The sequence below is a fragment of the Oncorhynchus keta genome, unplaced genomic scaffold, assembly GCF_023373465.1.
Source record: "Oncorhynchus keta strain PuntledgeMale-10-30-2019 unplaced genomic scaffold, Oket_V2 Un_contig_14950_pilon_pilon, whole genome shotgun sequence".
NCBI classification, from domain to species: domain Eukaryota; kingdom Metazoa; phylum Chordata; class Actinopteri; order Salmoniformes; family Salmonidae; genus Oncorhynchus; species Oncorhynchus keta.
The window spans coordinates 367,405-392,315 of NW_026279044.1; the positions used below are offsets into that span (position 1 = coordinate 367,405).

General features: G+C 45.8%; 1 protein-coding gene across 2 annotated transcripts in view; it reads right to left on the reverse strand.

Moving 5' to 3' along the window:
• Window positions 1-568: 568 nt before the first annotated feature.
• LOC118361450 (poly(rC)-binding protein 4-like) overlaps window positions 569-24,911 on the reverse strand; it is a 53,428-nt gene continuing 29,085 nt past the window's right edge. Inside the window, exons 6-14 of one of the 2 annotated variants that reach the window (XM_035741394.2) lie at window positions 23,244-23,375; window positions 22,412-22,540; window positions 20,914-20,988; window positions 19,790-19,861; window positions 8,038-8,079; window positions 7,531-7,612; window positions 6,428-6,477; window positions 1,910-2,079; window positions 569-1,669 (exon numbers count right to left, since the gene is read on the reverse strand). In XM_035741394.2, the coding sequence (XP_035597287.1) occupies window positions 1,312-1,669; window positions 1,910-2,079; window positions 6,428-6,477; window positions 7,531-7,612; window positions 8,038-8,079; window positions 19,790-19,861; window positions 20,914-20,988; window positions 22,412-22,540; window positions 23,244-23,375 (1,110 nt within the window). In that variant the 3' untranslated portion in view covers window positions 569-1,311. Of the gene's footprint in view, window positions 1,670-1,909; window positions 2,080-6,427; window positions 6,478-7,530; window positions 7,613-8,037; window positions 8,095-19,789; window positions 19,862-20,913; window positions 20,989-22,411; window positions 22,541-23,243; window positions 23,376-24,911 lie in introns of both variants that reach the window. The other variant, XM_035741393.2, reaches the window with a different exon arrangement.

Sequence of the window (24,911 nt, forward strand, 5' to 3'; positions counted from 1 at the left end):
AATCGACACGCTGCAGTTTGGTCCGACTCTTCTTCACCATTTGAAAACCGTGACAGTAACCCTGTCTGTGTGCCGGGTATTTGTGAATGCAGGCGGAGCCCTCTGCTCCAGTGGGGTTGAGGAGCCTGTCTGTCTCACTGCAGTTATTGTTCTAGGACAAGAGCACAATGATGCGAAGAGCATCCCTCCAAAAACCTGGCATTTGGAATGACGTGCCACCCACTGGCTCGTGACAGTTAGGGGGGAAATAAAAATAACCTGGCTGGAGGAGAATTGGTGTTATGTCATTTTTATACGGTGTGTAAAGTGGTTTGACAAGCGCCTTCTTCACTGTGGTTTCAAAAATATTGATTAACTGTAAAAGAAAAAAGAAAAGCAGGACCACTACTTGGGTGTTTCATTATATTTTGCAGTATGTTTGGAGCACACTGACTGGCTTTTGTTTTTGAGTGTGTTTTTGTTTGCACATTGACTGTTTGAGCATTTCTTCTGGTTACCACAGGCAACAAAGAAGTTGCAGACTCCACCTTTAATGGACAAAGGTAGAATTTAAAGGGAGACTCATACCTGCAGCTACCTCAAGAAACAAATGCTTTTAATAAACAAAACAACACAAAGAAACAAGATAAAAACTAGTTGCACATTTCAAAAAACCCAACAAAACAACATAACACTGAACAGTACAGTACTAGCTATAGCACAAAGGCATAAAAACACAATATTTTTCTTCCCAAACAGATTTTCTTAAAAACTTCAAGAAGCAATCACAGACATTGTATAAAAGCATCATACAGTTGAGCAGCCATCCGTATCAGATTATAATTTACAAATTCACTGAAGGATAAATACTTTTGGGCCTATTCCTAACTCGAGAGATACACACTTACCATTACATCAGTGCATGATTTACATGAAATTCCAAGTGCATTTCCCAAGTTAGGACTGTGCTCTATACGAGTGATAAATAACAATAGAATGAGGTGGGGGTGAAAGCGGTCCATTAATTCATGGGGAACTCACAAATCATCTATATATGTAATGTATAGTATACCTTATGATAGCTTTCTTCCAAATCTCTGTTGGTCTCTTCCTTGTGGTGAATTATAAAGTACAGCCAAGATAAACTCTGGCAGCAGATATGGCTACATCAGGGCGTGATTGGAAGAACATAGGGCAAGTCTCACATGAAACCCTATTCACCATAGAGTGCACTATGTAGGAAATAGGGTGTCATTTGAGATGTAGCCGTAAGAGACAGTTGTCCTTAATTCCAGCCTTCAGAAGAAGGCTAGCGACGTGTAGTATGTAGCATCAGTAGGGTGCAAACTTCTGCCTGTCGGGTTTCTTGATGCAGTTGGCCGAGGAGATTTTGGTAGTGTAGGCTGCCAGGGAGGCTTGGGAAGGGGAGGCAGTGACAGCGACCTGGGGGGCGGGGCTGGAGAGAGTCAGGAAGGGGACAGACTTGACCCCTAACAGACTGGAGAAGGGTAGGGCGCCATAGGGGTGGCCCATGACGGGGGTGGGGGAGAGGGTACCCATGGCTGCCAGAGTGGAGGCGGTGTGGGGGGAGGAGGCCGGGGAAGCGGGATGTGTGAAGACCATATTAAGGTCAGCCATGTTGGTGGTGGCCATGGAGGCTGCCTGGGCCGTGGATTTAGCTGTCTCTAAACTATGGAGAGAGAAGAGTGGCTTACAATACCATATATTAGAATACAGTACAATGCAATACAGGTGTATGAATTATCTAAGGGGTTATTACCAGAACAAGAGCACAATGACCTCATCACTGCCTATCCCCAAGTTATTTAACCTTTAACCTGGCCTGTTATGGAAACAGAATTCCCTCTACCTGCCAAATCCCCTCTCCTGCTGATTGGTTAGCCTGGATCGCATTGGCCAATGGCCTTACCAGGAGGTGATGAGGTACTGAGCCAGGTTGATGCTGACTGGTGTGCCAGTGATGGTGACGTGTCGGTCATTGGTTCCGTCCAGCTGGCTGCCGATCTTTATCTGAGCCCCCGACACCTGCCTGATCTCATTGATCTTAGTGCCCTGTCGGCCGATGATCGAGCCTATCAGCTGCAAGACATAGAACAATAGGTGGATGGATGGATGGATGGACAACTATATCCAGTGGATATCTATTTAAGCAGAGATTTGCCTAAGAGTTATTTATTACATTGACAGTTGTTTCAAGTCTCAATATTGCAATACATCAAACAAAGCTATTGTAGGCTATATGAAAGTGGTGTTGATGATGATGATGCTAACTATTAATAATGATTAAAAATGCTAACAATAATTGCAAAAGCTTGTGTTGAGAATGTACTTACATGCTATTGTTGGTCTTCTATGGTCTGTGTATGAAATGCACTCCTCTCTAAACATTGTGATCACATTGTTTGTATGTTATGGCCCTGTCATCTATCACGCATGTGAAATACACTGTTTTTCCAACCTCTTCCTTAATTGCAGTGCGCCGTGCCCCGGTAAAAGATACAGGGTAGCGAGAGTCGGCAAATTTGCCTCTTATTAATCTGAGTAGCTAAAAGGTTATTGATTTCCATCACCGTGGCAACTTTCCAAACAAATCACTTCCCAAACACGACCCAGAAGAGAAGCATCTCTTGGCTAATGGAAAACGGAATAGGAAAATAATTCAAAACATGATCTACAGTATAATCCGGACGGTTTGTGTAGTGTCTTTTTGCTGACATTAGTTCACAAGATACTGACATGTGTTTATATTGGGTCTTAGAAGATGTTATCCTCTTTCTATCAGTTTCTGTTTCTAGAGAACAATGGCCAAGGCCGGAGGATCATGCTAGGCCTAAAGATCAGAGTCTATTCCAAGGGTCGAAGGGTGAGTGCAGGGTGTCAGGCCACAATGGCAGGGTTATGCTGTCAGTTATGCTGTCATGCAACACTGCTTCCGTGGCCTCCAACTGCTCTTAAACGCTAGTAAAACCAAATGCATGCTTTTCAACCGTTCGCTGCCTTCACCCGCATGCATCACCACCCTGGATGGTTCCGACCTAGAATATGTGGACATCTATAAGTACCTAGGTGTCTGGCTAGACTGCAAACTCTCCTTCCAGACTCATATCAAACATCTCCAATCCAAAATCAAATCTAGAGTCGGCTTTCTATTTCGCAACAATGCCGCAAAACTTACCCTTGTAAAACTGACTATCCTACCGATCCTGGACTCAATATAGCTTCCAATACTCTACTCAGCAAACTGGATGCAGTTTATCACAGTGCCATCCATTTTGTTACTAAAGCACCTTATACCACCCACCACTGCGACCTGTATGCTCTAGTTGGCTGGCCCTCGCTACATGTTCTTCGCCAGACCCACTGGCTCCAGGTCATCTACAAGTCTATGCTAGGTAAAGCTCCGCCTTATCTCAGTTCACTGGTCACGATGGCAACACCCACCCGAAGCACGCGCTCCAGCAGGTGTATCTCACTGATCATCCCTAAGCCAAAACCTCATTTGGCCGCCTTTCCTTCCAGTTCTCTGCTGCCTGCGACTGGAACGAATTGCAAAAATCTCTGAAGTTGGAAACTTTTATCTCCCTCACCAACTTTAAACATCTGCTATCTTATCAGCTAACCGATCGCTGCAGCTGTACATAGTCCATCGGTATATAGCCCACCCAATTTAACTACCTCATCCCCATACTGTTTTTATTTGATTTAATTTTCGGGCTATTTTGCACACCAGTATCTTTACCTGCACATGTTCATCTGATCATTTATCACGCAAGTGTTAATCTGCTAAATTGTAATTATTCACTCCTATGGTCTATTTATTGCCTACCTCCTCATGCCTTTTGCACACAATGTATATAGATTTTTTTTCTTTCTTTCTACTATGTTACTACTGACGTTTATTGTTTATTGTTTACTCCATGTGTAACTCTGTGTTGTTGCCTGTTCACACTGCTATGCTTTATCTTGGCCAGGTCGCAGTTGCAAATGAGAACTTGTTCTCAACTAGCCTACCTGGTTAAATGGGTGAAATAAAAAAGTAAATAAAAAATGCTGTCAGATATACAGTGAGAGGCCTTGACATTGATGGAGTATCCCCAGTATGTGTGTGTTGGCAGTTTAATGATGGATGACTGATAGTGGCCGCTGCGACACACACACACACGCACGCACGCACGCACGCACGCACGCACGCACGCACGCACGCACGCACACACCCACACACACACACACACACACACACACACACACACACACACACACACACACACACACACACACACACACACACACACACACACACACACACACACACACACACACACACACACACACACACAGTTCTCCTGCTTCTGTCCTTCTCTCTGTATTTCACATTCCTTTCCTGAGAAGTCACAGTCCTGTTTCGCAGCATCAGATTGGTCACACAGAATCCTGGTTGGTCTCTGGCTATTCTTGGCACAGCAGATTATTCTGGGAGCAGCTAGCTAGGCACTGGCACAGCACAGCCAGGCTAAAGAGCAGCCCTGGGAGACAATGAGCACCACTAACACAGACCTCCCCTGCTGGGAGAGTACCTCAGAACAATCCATGAATTCTCAGCAAACTGAACCAATTCATCCTGATGCTTATCTTAAATTGATTGTTAAAAACAAAGTTATGTTTAGACCATTGTAATCCAAAAGCAATGTGGAGTAGAAGGCTCATTTTGAATGTCTGAAGGGCCAATTTCAGAGGTATGTGTAGGAGCTCTAGGGGCTTCCTGATTTAGTGTAAAGAAAGGGAAATACCATGCAGCAAATAGAGCATTGTATACGCTGGTGATTACCAGTCCTAAGCAGGGCATACACAGTACAGTAACACTGCATGCCTCACCTCAACTGTTTCACCTCAGCTGCTACTGTGTAACTGGCCTATATTATCTTAGAATTCCTGCTGAAGTAGTCATTTGGAAAATGACACAGGAAGAAGGATGTGGTGGGAGAGTCACCATTTTTATCCATCCTAAATCTTCCCTAGGCAGAAGTACAGTATATTGCTGACCATGTCTAAGCTCTTCCTCAATGCCTCTGTCTCTGTACCCTAAGGCTACATCTCAATAGTATATGTGACCTATTTACCTCATCTCCTTTTCTTCAGCTGCAGTCCCGTGGGAGGGTAGGACAGGGGAAAGCAAATGCCTCGTATGTCCACAGATTGTTTTTACCTCTGCTATGTATTCAGATCAGTGCAGATCAAGATAAGCTGATGAGGAGAGGAAGCTGTTTCAGACTATTGAGATGGACCCAGCCTAAAACTCCCACTGCACCTCTAAGAATGGATCTTCAATCCTACAGTTTTTTGCTCTGATTCTGAGAGAGAGAGAGAGAGAGAGAGAGAGAGAGAGAGAGAGAGAGAGAGAGAGAGAGAGAGAGAGAGAGAGAGAGAGAGAGAGAGAGAGAGAGAGAGAGAGAGAGAGGGAGAGCTTAGACTCAGCTGTCCCAGTCATGTACCCCACTCTACAGCACCAGCCATTCCACTGATGGATTGGAAGGTTTGGTATTTAAGGGTTTGCTGGGGTGAAAAGCGTTGTCCAACAGTTATGTCTGGTTGGCATGTCATCTTGAATAGGAGAGCTTATTGCATTCTGTCATGGTGTGATTCATTTCAAGACTGTAGAGTACATGAAGTCTCTGATCCATTCAAATAGTCAGACAGCCAGTCTTCCTTTCCGAATGTATTCCAGCATCTCTGTCTTTTGCTCTGATTGGAGAGGCATCACATGCGGTGTCTGAGTGAGAGGGAGAGAATTGCTGGCTGTTTTTTATTGGCTGTTTTGACAGCAGAGAGAGAGAGTGTCTAAGTAGGTCAGGGAACATGAGAGGATTTACTGGGTATTCATGGGAGTCCCTCCGAGACACTGCAACTGGAACCCAGACAATAACACCAGGGGATCCATATCGGCTCAAAATCCCAACGACCTTGGGTTCGTCTGGGGTTATAATGACTTGGATAATTAGTATGTTGCCAAGATGTATCCCCATCTCTCCTTTGAAGTTACCCAAGACTACAGTCTCTCGCCCACTTTCAACCCTTGAGCATCTGTCTAGCTGGTGTCACCTGCTTCTATGAGTTGTTTACGTGCAATGTGATATTTCTGCTTATGCTGCTGTTTGATGTGTTGTTTGGAATGAAGCCTAGAGTAGATTGTTCTGAATAACAGCATTTTGGGTTGCGGGTAAATGCCATTTAAATTCAGTCAATTTAGGAGATTAATTTAAATTCACATTCAATGATTGAAAAGCGGCAATTATTTTCAATTAGTATATTTCAAATTTCCTAGAATTTAATTGCAAGTTCAATTCACCTTCTGAATAGACTTAACCCAGAGGATATCTGAAAAAAATAATTTAAATGTAGAATGTAATATTGTGTTCAATTAACTGCTCACGTCATTTGGAATAAGGAGCTCCTGCGATGTCTGGGAGTTTGATTCCATCCCTAGTGAGAGAAAATATATAACTTAACAATCCCTTTCATACATTCATACATTAAATGTGGTTTGCAGGTCAAGCAAACCAGCCACATGAGGTTGGTGGCACCTTAATTGGAGAGGATGGGCACGTGGTAATTGCTGAAGAGGAATAAGCGGAAAGATATCAACAACATCAAACACAGGGTTTCCTTGTGTTTGATGCCACGCCATTCACACCGTTCCAGCATGTATTATGAGCCGTCCTCCCCAAATCAGAGCCTCCACTGAAACTAGCATAATGATATATATATTTGGTGGTATAACAGCTAGATTTAGCTAAGCAGCTCATTTCCATTTGAATAGACTTATGTTTAACACGCCACCTTTCTCCAGGCTCTCTGAAACAGTGGCGGAACACATCATTTCTTATAATACGTTCCCTTTTCACTGCCAAATATGAAGAGCTGTAGGGAGCTTCCTCTCATCTTCACCGCCACAAGCACATAATCAGTTGGGTTGATGACATGGATCCCTTCACTTAGCATTGTTGTAACAGGATATGTTCTGTCCCTGCAGCTCATCCTTCCCCGACAAACTGTTGATGGTACTGATATTTGGCAGATGATATTAAAATATGACTAATAGAATATAAGACAATTTTGGGGGGGTATTTAATTGTAACTTTATTTAACTAGGCAAGTCAGTTAAGAACAAATTCTTATTTACAATGACAGCCTTCCCGGGGAACACTGCCTTGTTCAGGGGCAGAACAACAGATTTTTAGCTTGTCAGCTGGGGGATTTGATCCAGCAACCTTTCGGTGACTGGCTCTAACCACTAGGCTACCTGCCGCTGCAGTAAGTGTTACAGTACCAGTAAGTGCCAAGCCAAAATCTAGCTGTAGTGTAGTTAGTGGATAATGTTCGCTGGGGACTAACATCAGCCATCAAGAGAGGACATCAGGTTCAGTTTTGCTGCATGCTTTCTGATCCCTACCTCTCCTACAGCTTTTATGACTATTGTTACTCACTGTTAAATGTATTTGACTGCCATTTGGGCTAAATAAAGTAAGCTCATACCAGGGAGAACGGTTGTAGTCGGCTGGCACATGGGACTCTGCTGCATGTTCTGCTGCATGGATAGCTGATGTAGCTTGGCCAACTGAGATACAGGAAGAAAGAGTATCCAAAATATATGTTCAACTTTTACTGCAGTGGGCAGGGTCACACAGAGTGTTTCTTGGTAGTCTTAAACAAATCTACTTTGAAACAAATGTTTACACCTCACACACATAGTTATGGGATTACAAAAAATTAAACACATGTACCATGTCAGTTATAGAGTTGAAATGTATTCCATTTTGAATTCTCATCCCAATATTACACTGAATATACTGTATATTACAGAAAACTGAAATATAATCAAACACCGGATTTTCAACTGTTAAAAAAACATGTTTATTCATTATGAAATGATGAAAAATATGGATAATATTCCACCCATAAGGCCACGTGGTCATTTGACTGCATGAAAGGGCTACATAAAAAATGACAGTGGGATAGGTAGGTTACTATAACCCCACTTACCTCTGTATGTGGAATGCCATATTGGTTTGGTACAGAGTAGGCCTGGAAGAGATCACTCTGCATTAGGCAAATGACAGTAAAAAAACACATTGTTATGCCAATAACCACTTAGAAGACAGTGTACATAAGTGCATCACTGACATATGTAATATTTATACAGTATACTACATCAACAATGGCTAAGTGTGTGGAAGCAAATACAAAAATGCATTTGTTGTGTATTGCAAAGTGGTTATTGAGTAATATACACTTGGTATAGGACTGTATAGCTTGTGGCTCTATAACAGGCTATATAATGCCATAAAATGAATCCATAATGTATTACACAACATAGAAAGTGTTGCACATAGAAAGTGTTTCCAGCATCTTTAATGTGATTGCACTTCAGTCCAGATTGGACATCATCAGGGGTCTGCAATCTTCACAGCAGAGTGCCATTTAACCAACCTTCATACTCTGTAACGTGCCTCCTGTAATTTCTCTCTCTCTCTCTCTCTCTCTCTCTCTCTCTCTCTCTCTCTCTCTCTCTCTCTCTCTCTCTCTCTCCCCTTCCTGTCTCTCCTCTCCTCTCCTCCCACCCATCCTCTCTCTTTCGCTGCTCCTCATCCCTCATAAGTTAGGGTGGTGTCCATGTATCCCCATTGTCAGGCCAGACAGCACTTAGCTAAACTCAATTCTGACCGACGGCAGCAGTCTGGCTAGTATTACCACTCCATGGAGACGCAATTCCCTATTATGCACCAAAATGACACAATCAACTCCAAGCACAGGAAACAATGTCAAATCATTGGTAATACTGTCATATTTTTATCACTAGAAGAGATACAGCAGGATCAATAACCATGATCGACTTAAGGGAAAATTAAAAGCTGAAAAGTCAATAAGTATTCTACCCCTTTCTAATAGCAAGCCTAAATAAGTTGATGAGTAAAAACGAGCTTTAGAAGACACATAATAAGTTGCATGGACTCACTCTGTGCAATAATAGTGTTTAACATGATTTTTGAATGACTACCTAATTTCTGTACCCCACACATACAATTATCTGTAATTATCTGTAAGGTCCCTCAAATAATGAATTTCAAACACAGATTCAATTACAAAGACCAGGGAGGTTTTCCAATGCCCCACAAAGAAGAGCACCTATTGGTAGATGGGTAAAAAAATAAGCTGACATTGAATATCCCTTTGAGCATGGTGAAGTTATTAATTACACCCAGTCACTACAAAGATATAGGTGTCCTTCCTAAATCGGTTGCCAGAGAGGAAGGAAACCGATTGGGATTTCACCTTGAGGCCAATGAAGACTTTAACCTCTTCAACCTATTAGGGCGCTATGTCATTATTAGATTAAAAAAAATGTGCCCGTTTTAAGCGCAATATTTTGTCACGAAAAGATGCTCGACTATGCATATAATTGGCAGCTTTGAAAACTTTGCAGTTTTCAAAACTGCAAAGATATGATCTGTGAGTGCCCCAGAACTGATAGTACAGGCGAAACCAAGATGAACGAGCTTATGCTCTCTGCCGTTCGTCCAAGATGTCTGCAGCATTGTGACGTATTTGTAGGCCTATCATTGGAAGATTGGCCATAAGAGACTACATTTGCCAGGTGTCCGCCCGGTGTCCTTTGTATAAATTGGTGCGCAATTCTCAGTGGCACTCATTTTACCATGCGATACAGAGGGAGAAGCACACTTCCAGGAACGATACATCATGGAAGAGATATGTAGAAAAACACCTTGAGGATTGATTCTAAACAACGTTTGCCATGTTTCAGTCGAAATTATGGAGTTATTTTGGAAAAAGTTCTGCGTTTTTATAACTGAATTTTCGTTTTTTTTTTGGTAGCCAAACATGACGCAGAAAACGGACCGATTTCTTCTGCACAAATAATCTTTCAGGAAAACTGAACATTTGCTATCTAACTGAGAGTCTCCTCATTGAAAACATCCAAAGTTCTTCAAAAGTAAATGATTTATTGAATGTTTTTGCTGGTTTTTGTGAAAATGTTGCCTGGTGATGCTAATACTAAATGCTAATGCTAAATGCTAACGCTAAATGCTAAATGCTAGTTTTGCTATGGTAGAGAAGCATATTTTTGAAAATCTGAGATGACAGTGTTGTTAACAAAAGGCTAAGCATGAGAGCTAGCATATTGATTTCATTTCATTTGCGATTTTCATGAATAGTTAACGTTGCGTTATGGTAATGGGCTTGAGGCTGTAGTCATGATCCCGGATCCGGGTTGGCTCGTCGCAAGAAGTTAAAACAATTATACAGTTTAATGGCTGTGATAGGAGAAAACTGAGGATGGATCTACAACATTGGAGTTACTTCACAATACTAACCTAATGAACAGAGTGAAAGAAGGAAGCCTGTACATACAATGTTTGCAACAAGTCACTAAAGTAATTCTGCAAAAAATGTGGCAAGGAATTAACTTTTTGTCCTGAATAAAATGTTATATTTGGGGCAAATCCAATACAACTATTACGTTTCATGTAAGACCCAGATGCAGACAAAGTTGAAGTAACAACAGTTTATTAATCCAACAGGGGCAGGCAAAAGACACGTCAAGGGCAGTCAGGGGTCAGTAATCCAGATAGGTGGGGAAAAGGAACAGGATGGCAGGCAGGCTCAGGGTAGGGGTAGGCAGAGGACAGTAATCCAGAGGTTGAGCAAAGGTGCTGGATGGCAGGCAGGCTCAGGGTAGGGGTAGGCTGAGGTCAGTAATCCAGATAGGTGGGGCAAAGGTATAGGATGGCAGGCAAGCTCAAGATCAGGGCAGACAGTGAGGTCAACACCGGGAAAACAAGAAAACAGGAGCAACCGAGAGACAGGAGCAGAGGAAAAAACACTGGTAGGCTTGACGAACTGGCAACAGACAAACAGAGAACACAGGTATAAATACACAGGGGACAATGGGGAAGATGGGCGAAACCTGGAGGTGGGTTCGAGACAATCACAAAGACAGGTGAAACAGATCAGGGTGTGACAACACATTACTGAGTACCACTCTCCATATTTTCAAGCATATTAGTGACTGCATCTTGTTATGGGCATGTGTCACGAGTCCGACCGAGGGTGGTTCCCCTTCCCGGGCGGGTGGCGCTCGGCGGTCGTCGTCACCGGCCTATTAGCTGCCACTGATTGTCTTTCCTCCCCCTCCTTCTATGTTTATTGGTAGCACCTGTTTATGAATGATTAGTTTGTCTTTATTAGACAGCTGGCCCGCCTGGTTGTTGTGCGGGATTATTCAGTGTAACCTTCGGCTCTGTTGTAGAGGTACGTGTTAGTGCCTGGCCGTGCATTTTTCCGTTGTACATTTTCATCCCCTGTGTTTGGGGCCGTTAATATTGTGAGCACCCTGTGGTGCGTTGGTGCTATTAAAGAAGCACACCATTGCACTCTCTGTCTCCTGCGTTTGACTCCACACACACGACACCCGGGGCATTACAGAATCCCGCACCACAAATTGAATAGAGTCAGCAGGAGCAGCAGCCAACCCTCTCCCATCGATGGAGGAACGGGTTCTCCACCACACCACCGTCCTCCATCGGATCGGATCCGCGATGGATCAAGTGATGGAGAGAATGGACCGATGGGAGAGGAGTGGTCTCTTCTCTCCACCTTCGGCACCCCCGGCTCCGGACTCCCCATCTCCCGACTCCAGCACCCTCCGTCTGACGCTACCGAGGGCTTATGATGGAGCGGCGACGGGTTGCCAGGGGTTTTTGCTTCAGCTGGAGCTATACCTGGCCACGGTCAGACCCACTCCTTCAGGAGCGGAGAGGGTGAGTGTCCTCATCTCCTGCCTCACGGGTCGTGCTCTGGAGTGGGCGAACGCAGTCTGGAATGGCCCAGACTCAGCACGGGAGCACTACCCTGAGTTTTCCCGACGCTTCCGTGCAGTGTTTGATCACCCTCTAGACGGCCGAGCGGTGGGAGAACGACTATTTCATCTCAGGCAGGAGAGGAGGAGCGCCCAGGATTACGCGCTGGAGTTCCGGACCTTGGCAGCAGGATCTGGGTGGAACGACAAGGCCCTTATGGACCACTACAGGTGTAGTCTCCGAGAGGACACCGCTCTGTCACTGGATCAGCTGATTGACATGTCCATTCGACTGGACAATCTGCTGGCTGCCCGCGGGCGTTCAGAGAGGGTCCTGTGCGTTCCACCACCCAGCCCCTTCGGTCCCATTCTGATGGAGTTGGGAGGGGCTGCGCCAAAGGGTACCGGAGGAGGAGGCCTTCCCTGCACCAACTGTGGTCGGAGAGGACACACGTCTGATCGGTGCTGGGGGGGGGTCCGTCTGGGAGTAGAGATGGCAGGCGGAACGCTTCTCGGTCACCCCAGGTGAGTCAGCATCAAACTCACCCAGAACCCCCTGTTGGTCACATGTTTGTCTTAACTTTTTTCCTTCACTTTTCTCCCTCTTCCCAGCATAGGGCGCTAGTCGATTCAGGCGCAGCTGGGAACTTTATGGATCGCGGACTCGCCCTTAAGTTAGGGGTTCCGCTGGTGCCGATAGATTCTCCTTTCCCCGTGCATGCCCTAGATAGCCGGCCATTAGGGTCAGGGATGGTCAGGGAGACCACGGTCCCACTGGACATGGTGACGCAGGGGAATCATAGGGAGCGCATCAGTCTTTTTATTATTGATTCGCCTGCGTTTCCAGTGGTGCTGGGGATTCCCTGGCTGGCCCGGCACAGTCCTAAAATTTCGTGGAGACAGGGGGTTCTCCAGGGGTGGTCAGGGGAGTGTTCTGGAAGGTGTTTGGGAGTTTCCATCGGTGCCACGTCGGTGTAGAGTCCAGACCAGGGTTCCACGGTGTGCATTCCCCCTGAGTATGCCGATTTGGCAATCACTTTCAGTAAAGCGACTAAATTACCACCTTATCGACCGGGAAGGGAATGTGCGATAGATCTCCAGGTAGACGCTGCGCTTCCCAAGAGTCACGTGTACCCGCTGTCCCAGGAGGAGACGTTGGCAATGGAGACATATGTCACGGAGTCGCTGGGACAGGGGTACATTCGGCCCTCCATCTCACCCGTCTCCTCAAGTTTCTTTTTTGTGAGGAAAAAGGAGGGAGGTTTGCGTCCGTTTATTGATTATAGAGGTCTAAACGCCATCACAGTGGGGTATAGTTACCCTCTACCTCTCATCGCTACGGCGGTGGAATCATTCCATGGAGCGCAGTTCTTCACAAAACTGGATCTCAGGAGCGCGTATAGTCTGGTGCGTATTCGGAAGGGAGACGAGTGGAAAACCGCATTTAGTACCACATCAGGCCACTATGAGTACCTCGTCATGCCGTATGGGTTAAAGAATGCTCAAGCCGTTTTTCAATCCTTTGTAGATGAGATTCTCAGGGACCTGTGTAGGCAGGGAGTGGTTGTTTATATTGATGACATTCTGATCTACTCGGCCACTCACACCGCGCATGTGTCTCTGGTGCGCAAGGTGCTTGGTAGACTGCTGGAGCATGACCTATACGTCAAGGCTGAGAAATGCGTGTTCTCTAAACGAGCCGTCTCTTTTCTGGGTTATCGCATTTCCACCTCGTGGGTAGGGATGGAGGGCGACCACATTAGGGCCGTGCGTAATTGGCCAACTCCGACCACGGTAAAGGAGGTTCAGCGGTTTTTGGGTTTTGCCAACTACTACCGGAGGTTTATCCGGGGTTTTGGCCAGATAGCGGCTCCCATTACCTCACTGCTGAAGGGGGGCCCGGTGCGGTTGCAGTGGTCAGCAGAGGCGGACGGAGCATTCAACAAGTTGAAGGCGCTGTTCACTGATGCACCCGTGTTGACGCATCCGGACACCTCTCTAGCATTCATAGTTGAGGTGGACGCGTCCGAGGCTGGGGTGGGTGCCGTGCTATCACAGCGCTCGGGTACGCCACCAAAACTCCGCCCCTGCGCTTTCTTCTCAAGGACGCTCAGCCCAGCGGAGCGTAACTATGATGTGGGGGACCGGGAGTTGCTAGCGGTGGTTAGAGCTCTGAAGGTGTGGAGACACTGGCTTGAGGGGGCTAAGCACCTCTTTCTCATCTGGACCGACCACCAGAACCTGGAGTATATAAAGGGGCAGCTAGGAGACTTAACCCACATCAGGCAAGGTGGGCCATATTCTTCACCCGGTTCCGGTTTACTTTGTCTTATAGACCGGGCTCCCAGAACGTAAAGGCTGACGCACTGTCCCGCCTTTACGACACAGAGGATGGGTCCACCGAACCTACTCCCATCCTTCCCGCCTCAAAGCTGGTAGCACCAGTGGTATGGGAGGTGGACTCGTACATCGAGCGGGCGTTACGGGCGGAACCCGCGCCTCCTCAGCAGTGTCCAGCGGGGCGAAGGTACGTGCCGCTTGGTGTTCGGGACAAACTGATTCGGTGGGCTCACGTCCTACCCTCCTCGGGTCACCCTGGGGTAGACGAGGACAGTGGAGAGCCTTCAGGGGAGGTATTGGTGGCCTACTTTGGCTAAGGACGTTAAGGGTTATGTCTCCTCCTGTTCAGTGTGCGCCCAGAGTAAGGCTCCTAGGCACCTTCCTAGAGGGAAGTACAACCCCTCCCCATTCCACAGCGGCCATGGTCACATCTGTCCATAGATTTCCTGACCGATCTTCCGCCATCTCAGGGGAACACCACGGTTCGAGTGATTGTGGATCGGTTCTCTAAGTCCTGCCGTCTCCTCCCGTTGCCCGGTATCCCAACAGCCCTACAGACTGCAGAGGCGTTATTCACCCATGTCTTTCGGCACTACAGGGTACCGGAGGACATCGTTTCTGATCGGGGCCCCCAATTCACGTCTCGGGTATGGAGGGCGTTCATGGAACGTTTGGGGGTCTCTGTCAGCCTGACCTCCGGTTATCACCCCGAGAGTAATGGGCAGGTGGAGAGAGTGAACCAGGAGGTGGGTAGGTTCCTGCGGTCGTACTGCCAGGATCGGCCAGGGGAGTGGGCACGATACATTCCCTGGGCTGAAATGGCCCAGAACTCACTACGCCACTCCTCTACTAACGTGTCCCCTTTTCAGTGTGTGTTGGGGTACCAGCCGGTCCTGGCACCATGGCATCCGAGCCAGACCGAGGCTCCTGCGGTGGAGGAATGGTACAGCGCTCCAAGGAGACCTGGAGGGCCGTCCAGGAATCTCTACAACAAGCGAGTGGACGGCAGAAGAGGAGTGCTGACCGCCACTGCAGTGAGGCCCCCGTGTTTGTACCGGGGGACAGGGTCTGGCTCTCGACCCGAAACCTACCCCTCCGCTTGCCCTGCCGGAAGCTGGTTCCGCAGTGTGTAGGGCCCTTTAAAGTCCTGAGGAGAATAAACGAGGTGTGTTATCGATTACAACTCCCTTCCTATTATTGTATTAACCCCTCGTTTCATGTGTCTCTCTTCAGGCTGGTGGTAGCTGGTCCCCTGCAGGACAGTGAGGTGCCGGAGGTCCCTCCTCCCCCTCTGGACATCGAGGGGTCCCCGGCGTTTACGATCCAGGCCATTCTGGACTCAAGACGCCGGGTGAGGGGCCTGCATTACCTCGTGGACTGGGAGGGGTACGGCCCGGAGGAGAGGTGCTGGGTACCGGTGGGGGACATCTTGGATCCATCCATGTTGAGGGATTTCCATCGCCTCCATCCGGATCGCCCTGCACCTCGGGGGGTACTGTCACGAGTCCGACTGAGGGTGGTTTCCCTTCCCGGGTGGGTGGCGCTCGGCCCCCTACTTGTATGTTTATTGGTAGCACCTGTTTATGAATGATTAGTTTGTCTTCATTAGACAGCTGGCCCGCCTGGTTGTTGTGCGGGATTATTCAGTGTAACCTTTGGCTCTGTTGTAGAGGTACGTGTTAGTGCCTGGTCGTGCATTTTCCCGTTGTACATTTTCATTCCCTGTGTTTGGGGCCGTTACTATTGTGAGCACCCTGTGGTGCTATTAAAGAAGCACAGCATTGCACTCTCTGTCTCCTGCGTTTGACTCCACACCCACGACACCTGGGGCATTACAGCATGCTTGTAATCGTTAAGGCCTAGGGAGTTTTTCAGGATAAAAAAGAAACAGACTGTAGTTAAGCACAGACAAAATCCTAGGGGAAAACCTGATTCAGTCTGCTTTCCACCAGACACCGGGAGAAGAATTCACCTTCCATCAGGACAATAACCCAAACCACAAGACCAATTCTACACTGGAGTTGCTTGCCAAGAAGACAGTGGATGTTCCTGAGTGGCAAAGTTACAGTTTTGATTTAAATCTACTTGAAAATCTATGGCAAGACCTGAAAATGATTGTCTAGCAAGGATCAACAATCAATTTGAAAGAGCCTAAGAATTCAAAAATAATTATAATTATGTGAAAATGTTGCACAATCCAGGTGTGGAAAACTCTTAGAGACTTACCCTGAAAGACACAGCTGTGATTGCTGCCAAATGTGACCGACCGCCTTGATTCGGTCTTATGTAGCAAAATTTAAAATTGTGTTTTTTTTTACATTGGATAAAAGCAGAGACAGAGATACAACATGGTATATCATACACAGGATTTGAGGAACAATGGGAAAGTAATTCTACATTGAAAGTTGATAAACTTGTAACCTCCTCGTTCACACGCTCTTAAGCTTTAGCCCCACCCATCTCTTTATGCAGATGACTTCGTCAACCATTTTGAAAAGAAGGTCGACGACATCCGATCCTCGTTTGCTAAGTCAAACGACACCGCTGGTTCTGCTCACACTGCCCTACCCTATGCTCTGACCTCTTTCTCCCCTCTCTCTCCAGATGAAATCTCGCGTCTTGTGACGGCCGGCCGCCCAACAACCTGCCCGCTTGACCCTATCCCCTCCTCTCTTCTCCAGACCATTTCCGGAGACCTTCTCCCTTACCTCACCTCACTCATCAACTCATCCCTGACCGCTGGCTACGTCCCTCCCGTCTTCAAGAGAGCGAGAGTTGCACCCCTTCTGAAAAAACCTACACTCGATCCCTCCGATGTCAACAACTACAGACCAGTATCCCTTCTCTCTTTTCTCTCCAAAACTCTTGAGCGTGCCGTCCTTGGCCAGCTCTACCGCTATCTCTCTCAGAATGACCTTCTTGATCCAAATCAGTCAGGTTTCAAGACTAGTCATTCAACTGAGACTGCTCTTCTCTGTATCACGGAGGCGCTCCGCACTGCTAAAGCTAACTCTCTCTCCTCTGCTCTCATCCTTCTAGACCTATCGGCTGCCTTCGATACTGTGAACCATCAGATCCTCCTCTCCACCCTCTCCGAGTTGGGCATCTCCGGCGCGGCCCACGCTTGGATTGCGTCCTACCTGACAGGTCGCTCCTACCAGGTGGCGTGGCGAGAATCTGTCTCCTCACCACGCGCTCTCACCACTGGTGTCCCCCAGGGCTCTGTTCTAGGCCCTCTCTTATTCTCGCTATACACCAAGTCACTTGGCTCTGTCATAACCTCACATGGTCTCTCCTATCATTGCTATGCAGACGACACACAATTAATCTTCTCCTTTCCCCCTTCTGATGACCAGGTGGCGAATCGCATCTCTGCATGTCTGGCAGACATATCAGTGTGGATGACGGATCACCACCTCAAGCTGAACCTCAGCAAGACGGAGCTCCTCTTCCTCCCGGGGAAGGACTGCCCGTTCCATGATCTCGCCATCACGGTTGACAACTCCATTGTGTCCTCCTCCCAGAGCGCTAAGAACCTTGGCGTGATCCTGGACAACACCCTGACGTTCTCAACTAACATCAAGGCGGTGTCCCGTTCCTGTAGGTTCATGCTCTACAACATCCGCAGAGTACGACCCTGCCTCACACAGGAAGCGGCGCAGGTCCTAATCCAGGCACTTGTCATCTCCCGTCTTGATTACTGCAACTCGCTGTTGGCTGGGCTCCCTGCCTGTGCCATTAAACCCCTACAACTCATCCAGAACGCCGCAGCCCGTCTGGTGTTCAACCTTCCCAAGTTCTCTCACGTCACCCCGCTCCTCCGCTCTCTCCACTGGCTTCCAGTTGAAGCTCGCATCCGCTACAAGACCATGGTGCTTGCCTACGGAGCTGTGAGGGGAACAGCACCTCAGTACCTCCAGGCTCTGATCAGGCCCTACACCCAAACAAGGGCACTGCGTTCATCCACCTCTGGCCTGCTCGCCTCCCTACCACTGAGGAAGTACAGTTCCCGCTCAGCCCAGTCAAAACTGTTCGCTGCTCTGGCCCCCAATGGTGGAACAAACTCCCTCACGACGCCAGGACAGCGGAGTCAATCACCACCTTCCGGAGACACCTGAAACCCCACCTCTTCAAGGAATACCTAGGATAGGGTAAGTAAGGGTAAGTAATCCTTCTCACCCCCCTTCTCCCCCAAAAAAAAAAAAGATTTAGATGCAAGTGGCTGTTCCACTGGATGTCATACGGTGTATGCACCAATTTGTAAGTCGCTCTGGATAAGAGCGTCTGCTAAATGACTTAAATGTAAATGTAAATGTTAATGGGTTAATCCGAGCATTATGTCCTAACAACAACAGGCAAGCACCCAAGCTAACTGGCTAACGTTGGCTAGCTTCTTCCAGACACAAATGAGAGAACAGCTCACTGACCATTTTACTCGCCCTAGCAGAGCTGAATAGGCTGTTATGTTATCCAGAGCGCTGGTGACCACAACTGCGCTGCTGGAAACAATTTTACGCTGACACCGGCCATATTCAATGAGTGTTGAGCGTTCGTAAATTCGTAATTTATTCTGTATTACTACGTGATACATGTTTTTTTTAAAGCCGCTTTAGACAGGATTACCTACGCATACAGACCAGCCCAAATAGACAGAAGATTGCTATATGGCAGACCAATCTGAATTCATCTCTCGGCATACCCAGCCCACTCATTATCTCAGCCAATCATGGCTAGCGGGAAGGTTGCCAACATTTTCTGTGGCTAAACCAACTAGGCTTGTAATTTTAACAATTTTATTCGTATTTACAGATGGCATACAAGTCTGTTATTAAGGCACATTAAGGCACATGAAAGTTTACAATTTCCAGAAGGCCAATAAACAACATTTTTTACATAAAAAAGTTTACGTTCAAATGCCTCTCCTGTGATGTAGTGACCTGCAACATACGCCTAGTTTCATGAGACGAGTCACAAATGTGCTTATACAAAGCATTGACTCAGAGGTCTGAATATTCATGTAAATTAACTATTTCTGTATTACATTTTCAATACATTTGCAAAGAATTCTAAAAACATGTTTTCACTTTGTCCTTATGGGGTAGTGTGTGTAGATGGGCAAGAAAAAAAATCTATTTAATCCATTTTGAATTCAGGCTGTGGAATAAATCAAGGGGTATGAATACTTTCTGAAGGCACTGTATGTGTCTTCTGTAGTTATAAAGAAAGATCCTTCTGTGACATCCCAGAACAGGACTAAAAGTAAGAAAAACTGTCATTTTCAAAAACTGCAATGAGTTTCTAGCCAGAGGGAGTGTATTTTCTTTCTTCCCATGTACCCGCGAATCTTAAAGTGAAAATCACTGTTTTTAAAATGTTTTAACTGTTGATGATGTTTTCGGATAGAACTTTTTAACTTTATATTTTTATCTACAAAAAGTAGAAATGCACCATTTCCACCTATACACTGCTATTGTGCTGGAGATAATGAAATTGCCCTTTAAGACCACTTTTGAGGTATGAAAATGAAAACTATTCACCATTAAAGGTGTTGGTGACATCAGATCATCTGACACTCACCTGATGCAGGTCAAGACCACCCTGGGAGAGAGAGTACAGAGGGTGGGGGGAAAAGTCTGATGCCTCAAACACCTAAACACACACAGGGAACACACATTATTACTATTCTTTACCTTTATTTGACCAGATAATGTTAGTTAGCTCATTAATTACATACTGTAAATTCAGTTTATCTAGGATATGCTAAAATCATGTAATTAATCAACAAGAACTAGCCTTTTAATGTGTCCTCCTAGAGCACTTTCAACATCATATACCATACAAATATGGGAAATTCCCACTGACTACATTAATTTTCCAACTGAAATGTATCACTGAAAACCCCTTTGGTTCCACTGAAATGTAAATGAACATATATTAATGTTTTCTTCCTTCCTTAGATCAAATAGGTCCCGAGTGGTCCTTGGAGCTCCATGTCAAACTCTCTCACCTACTAACTGGCTTATGGTATGAGTCACCATCCAGCCATGTGTTTTCCCATTCCTGTTTATCACAAACAAACACTCCTTATCACTGCTCTGGATTCATTAAAGTGCTTCATCTTCCTCTGACCATAGATTCACCCAGCACTTTAATTTGATATGTTATTATGAGCACTATCTCAACACAACACCACATTAAACATTTGAGAGAAATGCTCAGACAGCTCATATGCTGTAATAGGTTTTGGATCACCAGCGCAGGCAGGCATAGAAGCCAGGATCCATCGCAGTCGAGCCAAACGCTAAAGGTCTCTAGACTGAGTGGCTAAAATGTTTCACTCCATGCATCCTAACATCACCCCCACCCACCCACCCCCACACACCCACCCACCCACCCACACACACACACACACACACACACACACACACACACACACACACACACACACACACACACACACACACACACACACACACACACACACACACACACACACACACACACACACACACACACACTACAACCCCCAAGTAGCAAAACTACCTCATATCTTCATGGGTTGAGTCATGGGGTGGCATTGAGGTGCATCATGTACCATATCTTACATAGAATAGTGCTCTAAAGTCCCTCAATAAGTACACTGGACTATATTTCACATGATACGTCTATAAAGGGTGTAAATGGGTTTGTGGCTTTCTCACTTGGTTGCCAGAGATGAGGAGGGCTCCTGGGGAGGGGCTGGGCCGGTAGGGAATGGTAGCACCCTTCGGGGGAGACTGGGGAGTCAAACATAGGTCAAGGGGTCTGGTGTTGTGAGATATCGAAACACATTTATCACCAAAATAAATATGACAGATGCAAGTCAAAACATGTGGCATTGAACTATTAAGCACATAAAACACGAGGACAATTAATAGTGTATTAAACTGCTAATGACAGTTACATGATATGTGTTCCTTTGTTTTTCTTCTGGTGACATTAGTCATTCATTTACTGTAACAGTTCAACCATTATATTATTGAAACGGCAGCTCTTTAGGGCTGATTGGATTGTTCTGGAGTTTGTAATCTCAGCCTTTGGCTCAAGTTGTTCAACATTCCTTTGGATATTTGAAACGGGTGCATGCACTGTACAGACAGACAGACAGACAGACAGACAGACAGACAGACAGACAGACAGACAGACAGACAGACAGACAGACAGACAGACAGACAGACAGACAGACAAGACAAGACAAGACAAGAAGACAGACAGACAGACAGACAGACAGACAGACAGACAGACAGACAGACAGACAGACAGACAGACAGACAGACAGACAGACAGACAGACAGACAGACAGACAGACAGACAGACAGACAGACAGACAAACAAAACTCCCCTTCAGAGAGAACTCATGAACTCGCCAATTACAAAAGGAAACAAAAACATTGTTAAAACATCAGACCGGAAGTTGTATAATTCATCATAAGGATGCAGGGTTTTCCGGAAATGTGGAGCATCTTTTCTGTGGGAGCAGTCAAAGCCGATTCTTTGTATAACTTTGCATAATTTAAATCCTGAAGGCCCCCTGGAAGAGAATCCAAATGAAAGTTGCAAGCCTTTGAAGAAAGCCCTGGGAAACTGGATCAAACTAGCAATTAGGCAGTCCGGTCCAACTGCAATGCAAAAACAAAAAGGACGGCATGAACGCAATGGAGGGAAATAATCCTTTGGGTTGTTTCTTCCCTTTCCACCACTCCTGTTTCCACTTAAGAGAGCGGTTGTTTGAAGGAAAACACACTTTGCTGCAGGTCAGTTTGTTTTTTTGGGCCAGGGTTCTTTCCTCTTGTCTCAGGATCCAACAAGGTCAAAACCAGAGGAACCTGTCTAATGTCTACTATGCCTAGGAGAAGTCAACTATAGCTGGCTCTTCAGGAAGGATACCACATTTCCCTAAGGCTCAGGTTAGTATAGCAGCAAATACAATTCTATTATCCCCTTCTAATTGTATTCTTGGTAGGGCAGTAATTCAATCAAATCAACACTATGGATAATAAATACCAAGGCAGGAGAAATATAACATTGCTACGAAAATACAGAAACATTGTTATTGTTACTCCGGTGGCAGTGGAGTGTGGGTTTGATTGAATTCCACTCTTGGTTATGGATGTGTGTGAGGGGGATAGGAAAGGGAGAAGGAGATAAATGTCACCCTACCTCCAGGATTACAGTGCAGATGAGCTTGACACACTGGATTACCGAGTCCTGACTCCCCAATATCGTCACCCCTCGCTCAGTAGAGTTGGGCAGCAAATCTCCTGCCACCTGTATCTGCGCTCGCGTGCTCTGTCAATGATAGCAGTTTTAAAGAAAGGATTACACCGATTCAGAAAGACATGGTATTCTAATAATCACACTGACATGGGTCCACCTCTGTGGTTTGTTGACCTAATAAATATGAAAGCTAAGTACTAAACATTGGGTGGTCATGGATGGATGGATGCAAAGATCTGCATACAAATTGTAGTGATCTGCAAATAAAGTCAGCTTGCAGTAAAATCAAATAACAGGGCAACTCTATGAGAACATTCAGAGGACATAATGCATCCTGACCACAGGATATCGTGTAAGATTGCTATAGAAGCTTGGTGCCCTTGAAATAAACACAAACCAGACATGAAACAGACTGGCATATAGTGGTCTCGAGGGCTGATCAGGGAAGGAACTAGCTAACTCCGCAATCTACAGTCAAGTGAAATGGCTGCCTTTTTCTAACTGTTAAGGGTCTTGTTTCTTGCCTGGATTGCCCTGTTGCAATGCAGGAAATGTTTTACTTGAAGTGTATTTGAAGTTTTAAAATGCTTCTGAAGTTTGACATTTCCACTGACATTTCAGACTTAATTTTCCCTTATATAAGACCCCACAAAAATGTCCATTAATTATAATCCACATAATAATTCACATTTCCTGTTGTTGCAGGATTATTTTCCTGCTGCAGCAAACTGGCTCAAATGAAGATCCTACAGCTGTTCTGTATTAGTCTATCCACCTCTCTGATCTCCTTGATCTTTGCCCCTCCCTTGCCAATGAGGGAGCCACACTGGCTGGCTGGGATGACCAGTCGTAGGGTCACTGGGGGCTTGTTGCTGATGGTGCCGTTGGCCACCAGTGTGGTGAGGTCCTGGGGAGAGGGAGAGAAAGAGGGGGAAATTATAGGGAAATGATAAACCCCACTTACGACTTTGATTGAATTGGGCCCTTAAGTGGCCCTGTAAAGGTAGCCGTGGCCTCAGTCATCGCCATTTCCTATTTTCCCTCATCTGACCAGGTAGTAAATAGCCTCTCCTTCAAGTGTGGTAATTGGTAATTCTCTCTCTCTCTGTCTCTCTCTTTCTCTGTCTCTCTCTCTCTCTCTCTCTCTCTCTCTCTCTCTCTCTCTCTCTCTCTCTCTCTCTCTCTCTCTCTCTCTCTTTCTCTTTCTCTCTCTCTCTCTCTCTCTCTCTCTCTCTCTCTCTCTCATTTTCTTTCTCTTTCTCTCTCTCTCTCTCTCTCTCTCTCTCTCTCTCTCTCATTTCTCTCTCTTCTCTCTCTCTCTCTCTCTCTCTTCTCTCTCTCTCTCTCTCTCTCTCTCTCTCTCTCTCTCTCTCTCTCTCTCTCTCTCTCTCTCTCTCTCTCTCTCTCTCTCAATTAAATTCAATTTGCTTTATTGGCATGACATAACAATGTACATATTGCAAAAGCTTCTTTTGGATATTTACAAAATAAAAAATAAAAATGAGAATCAAAATGGTCAACGGGACAACAGTAACAACATTAACCATACATTCAACAATAAGCATACGGTAGAGTACATGTGCAGGTTGATTGGTCTGTCAGACACCCTGAAAAAGGGTTTCAAATTTGGGGAAATGACACTCTCTAATTGTTTTATATTTTTGTCAGGAAATGCAGCTCCGTCTCAGGTTCTGATGTTGTGCAGTGGTTGCACAGCCTTTCGTCTACAGGGAGCCAGGTTTTCCTGTGTCTACCCTTCTCAATGGCAAGGCTGTGCTCACTGAGCCTGTACTTTGTCAAGATTTTTCTAAGGTTTTTATCAGTAACCATGGTCAAATATTTAGCCACAGTGTACTGTCGATTTAGGGCCAGATAGCACAGCATTTTGCTTTGTGTTTGTGCTTGTGTTTCCCAATAAGTAATATAGTTTTGTTTTGACTGTGTTGTAATTTGGTTTATCCTGATTGATTGGATGTTCTGGTCCTGAGGCTTCAGAACTTGGAGGGCTTGGTAATGATATGAGAGGGGTCACTGTATTTTAGATGTTTCCAAAACGTAATTGTTCTTTTTTGAGTTTTTATTATTAGTGGATATTGGCCTAATTCTGCCCTGCATGCATTGTTTGTCGTTTTCCTGGACATGTAGGATAATCTTACAGAACTCTGCATGCAGGGTTTCAATGGGGTGTTTGTCCCATTTGATGAAATCTTGTTTTGCAAGTGGACCCCACACCTCGCTGCCATAAAGTGCAATTGGTTCAATGACATATTCAATTAGTTTTAGCCAAATTTTAAAAGGTATTTCAATTTGAATTAGCTTTTTAACCTCTCTCTGTCACGCCCTGGTCGAAGTATTTTGTGTTTATCTTTATTTATTTGGTCAGGCCAGGGTGTGGCATGGGTTTGTGTATGTGGTGTGTATGTATTGGGATTGTAGCTAGTGG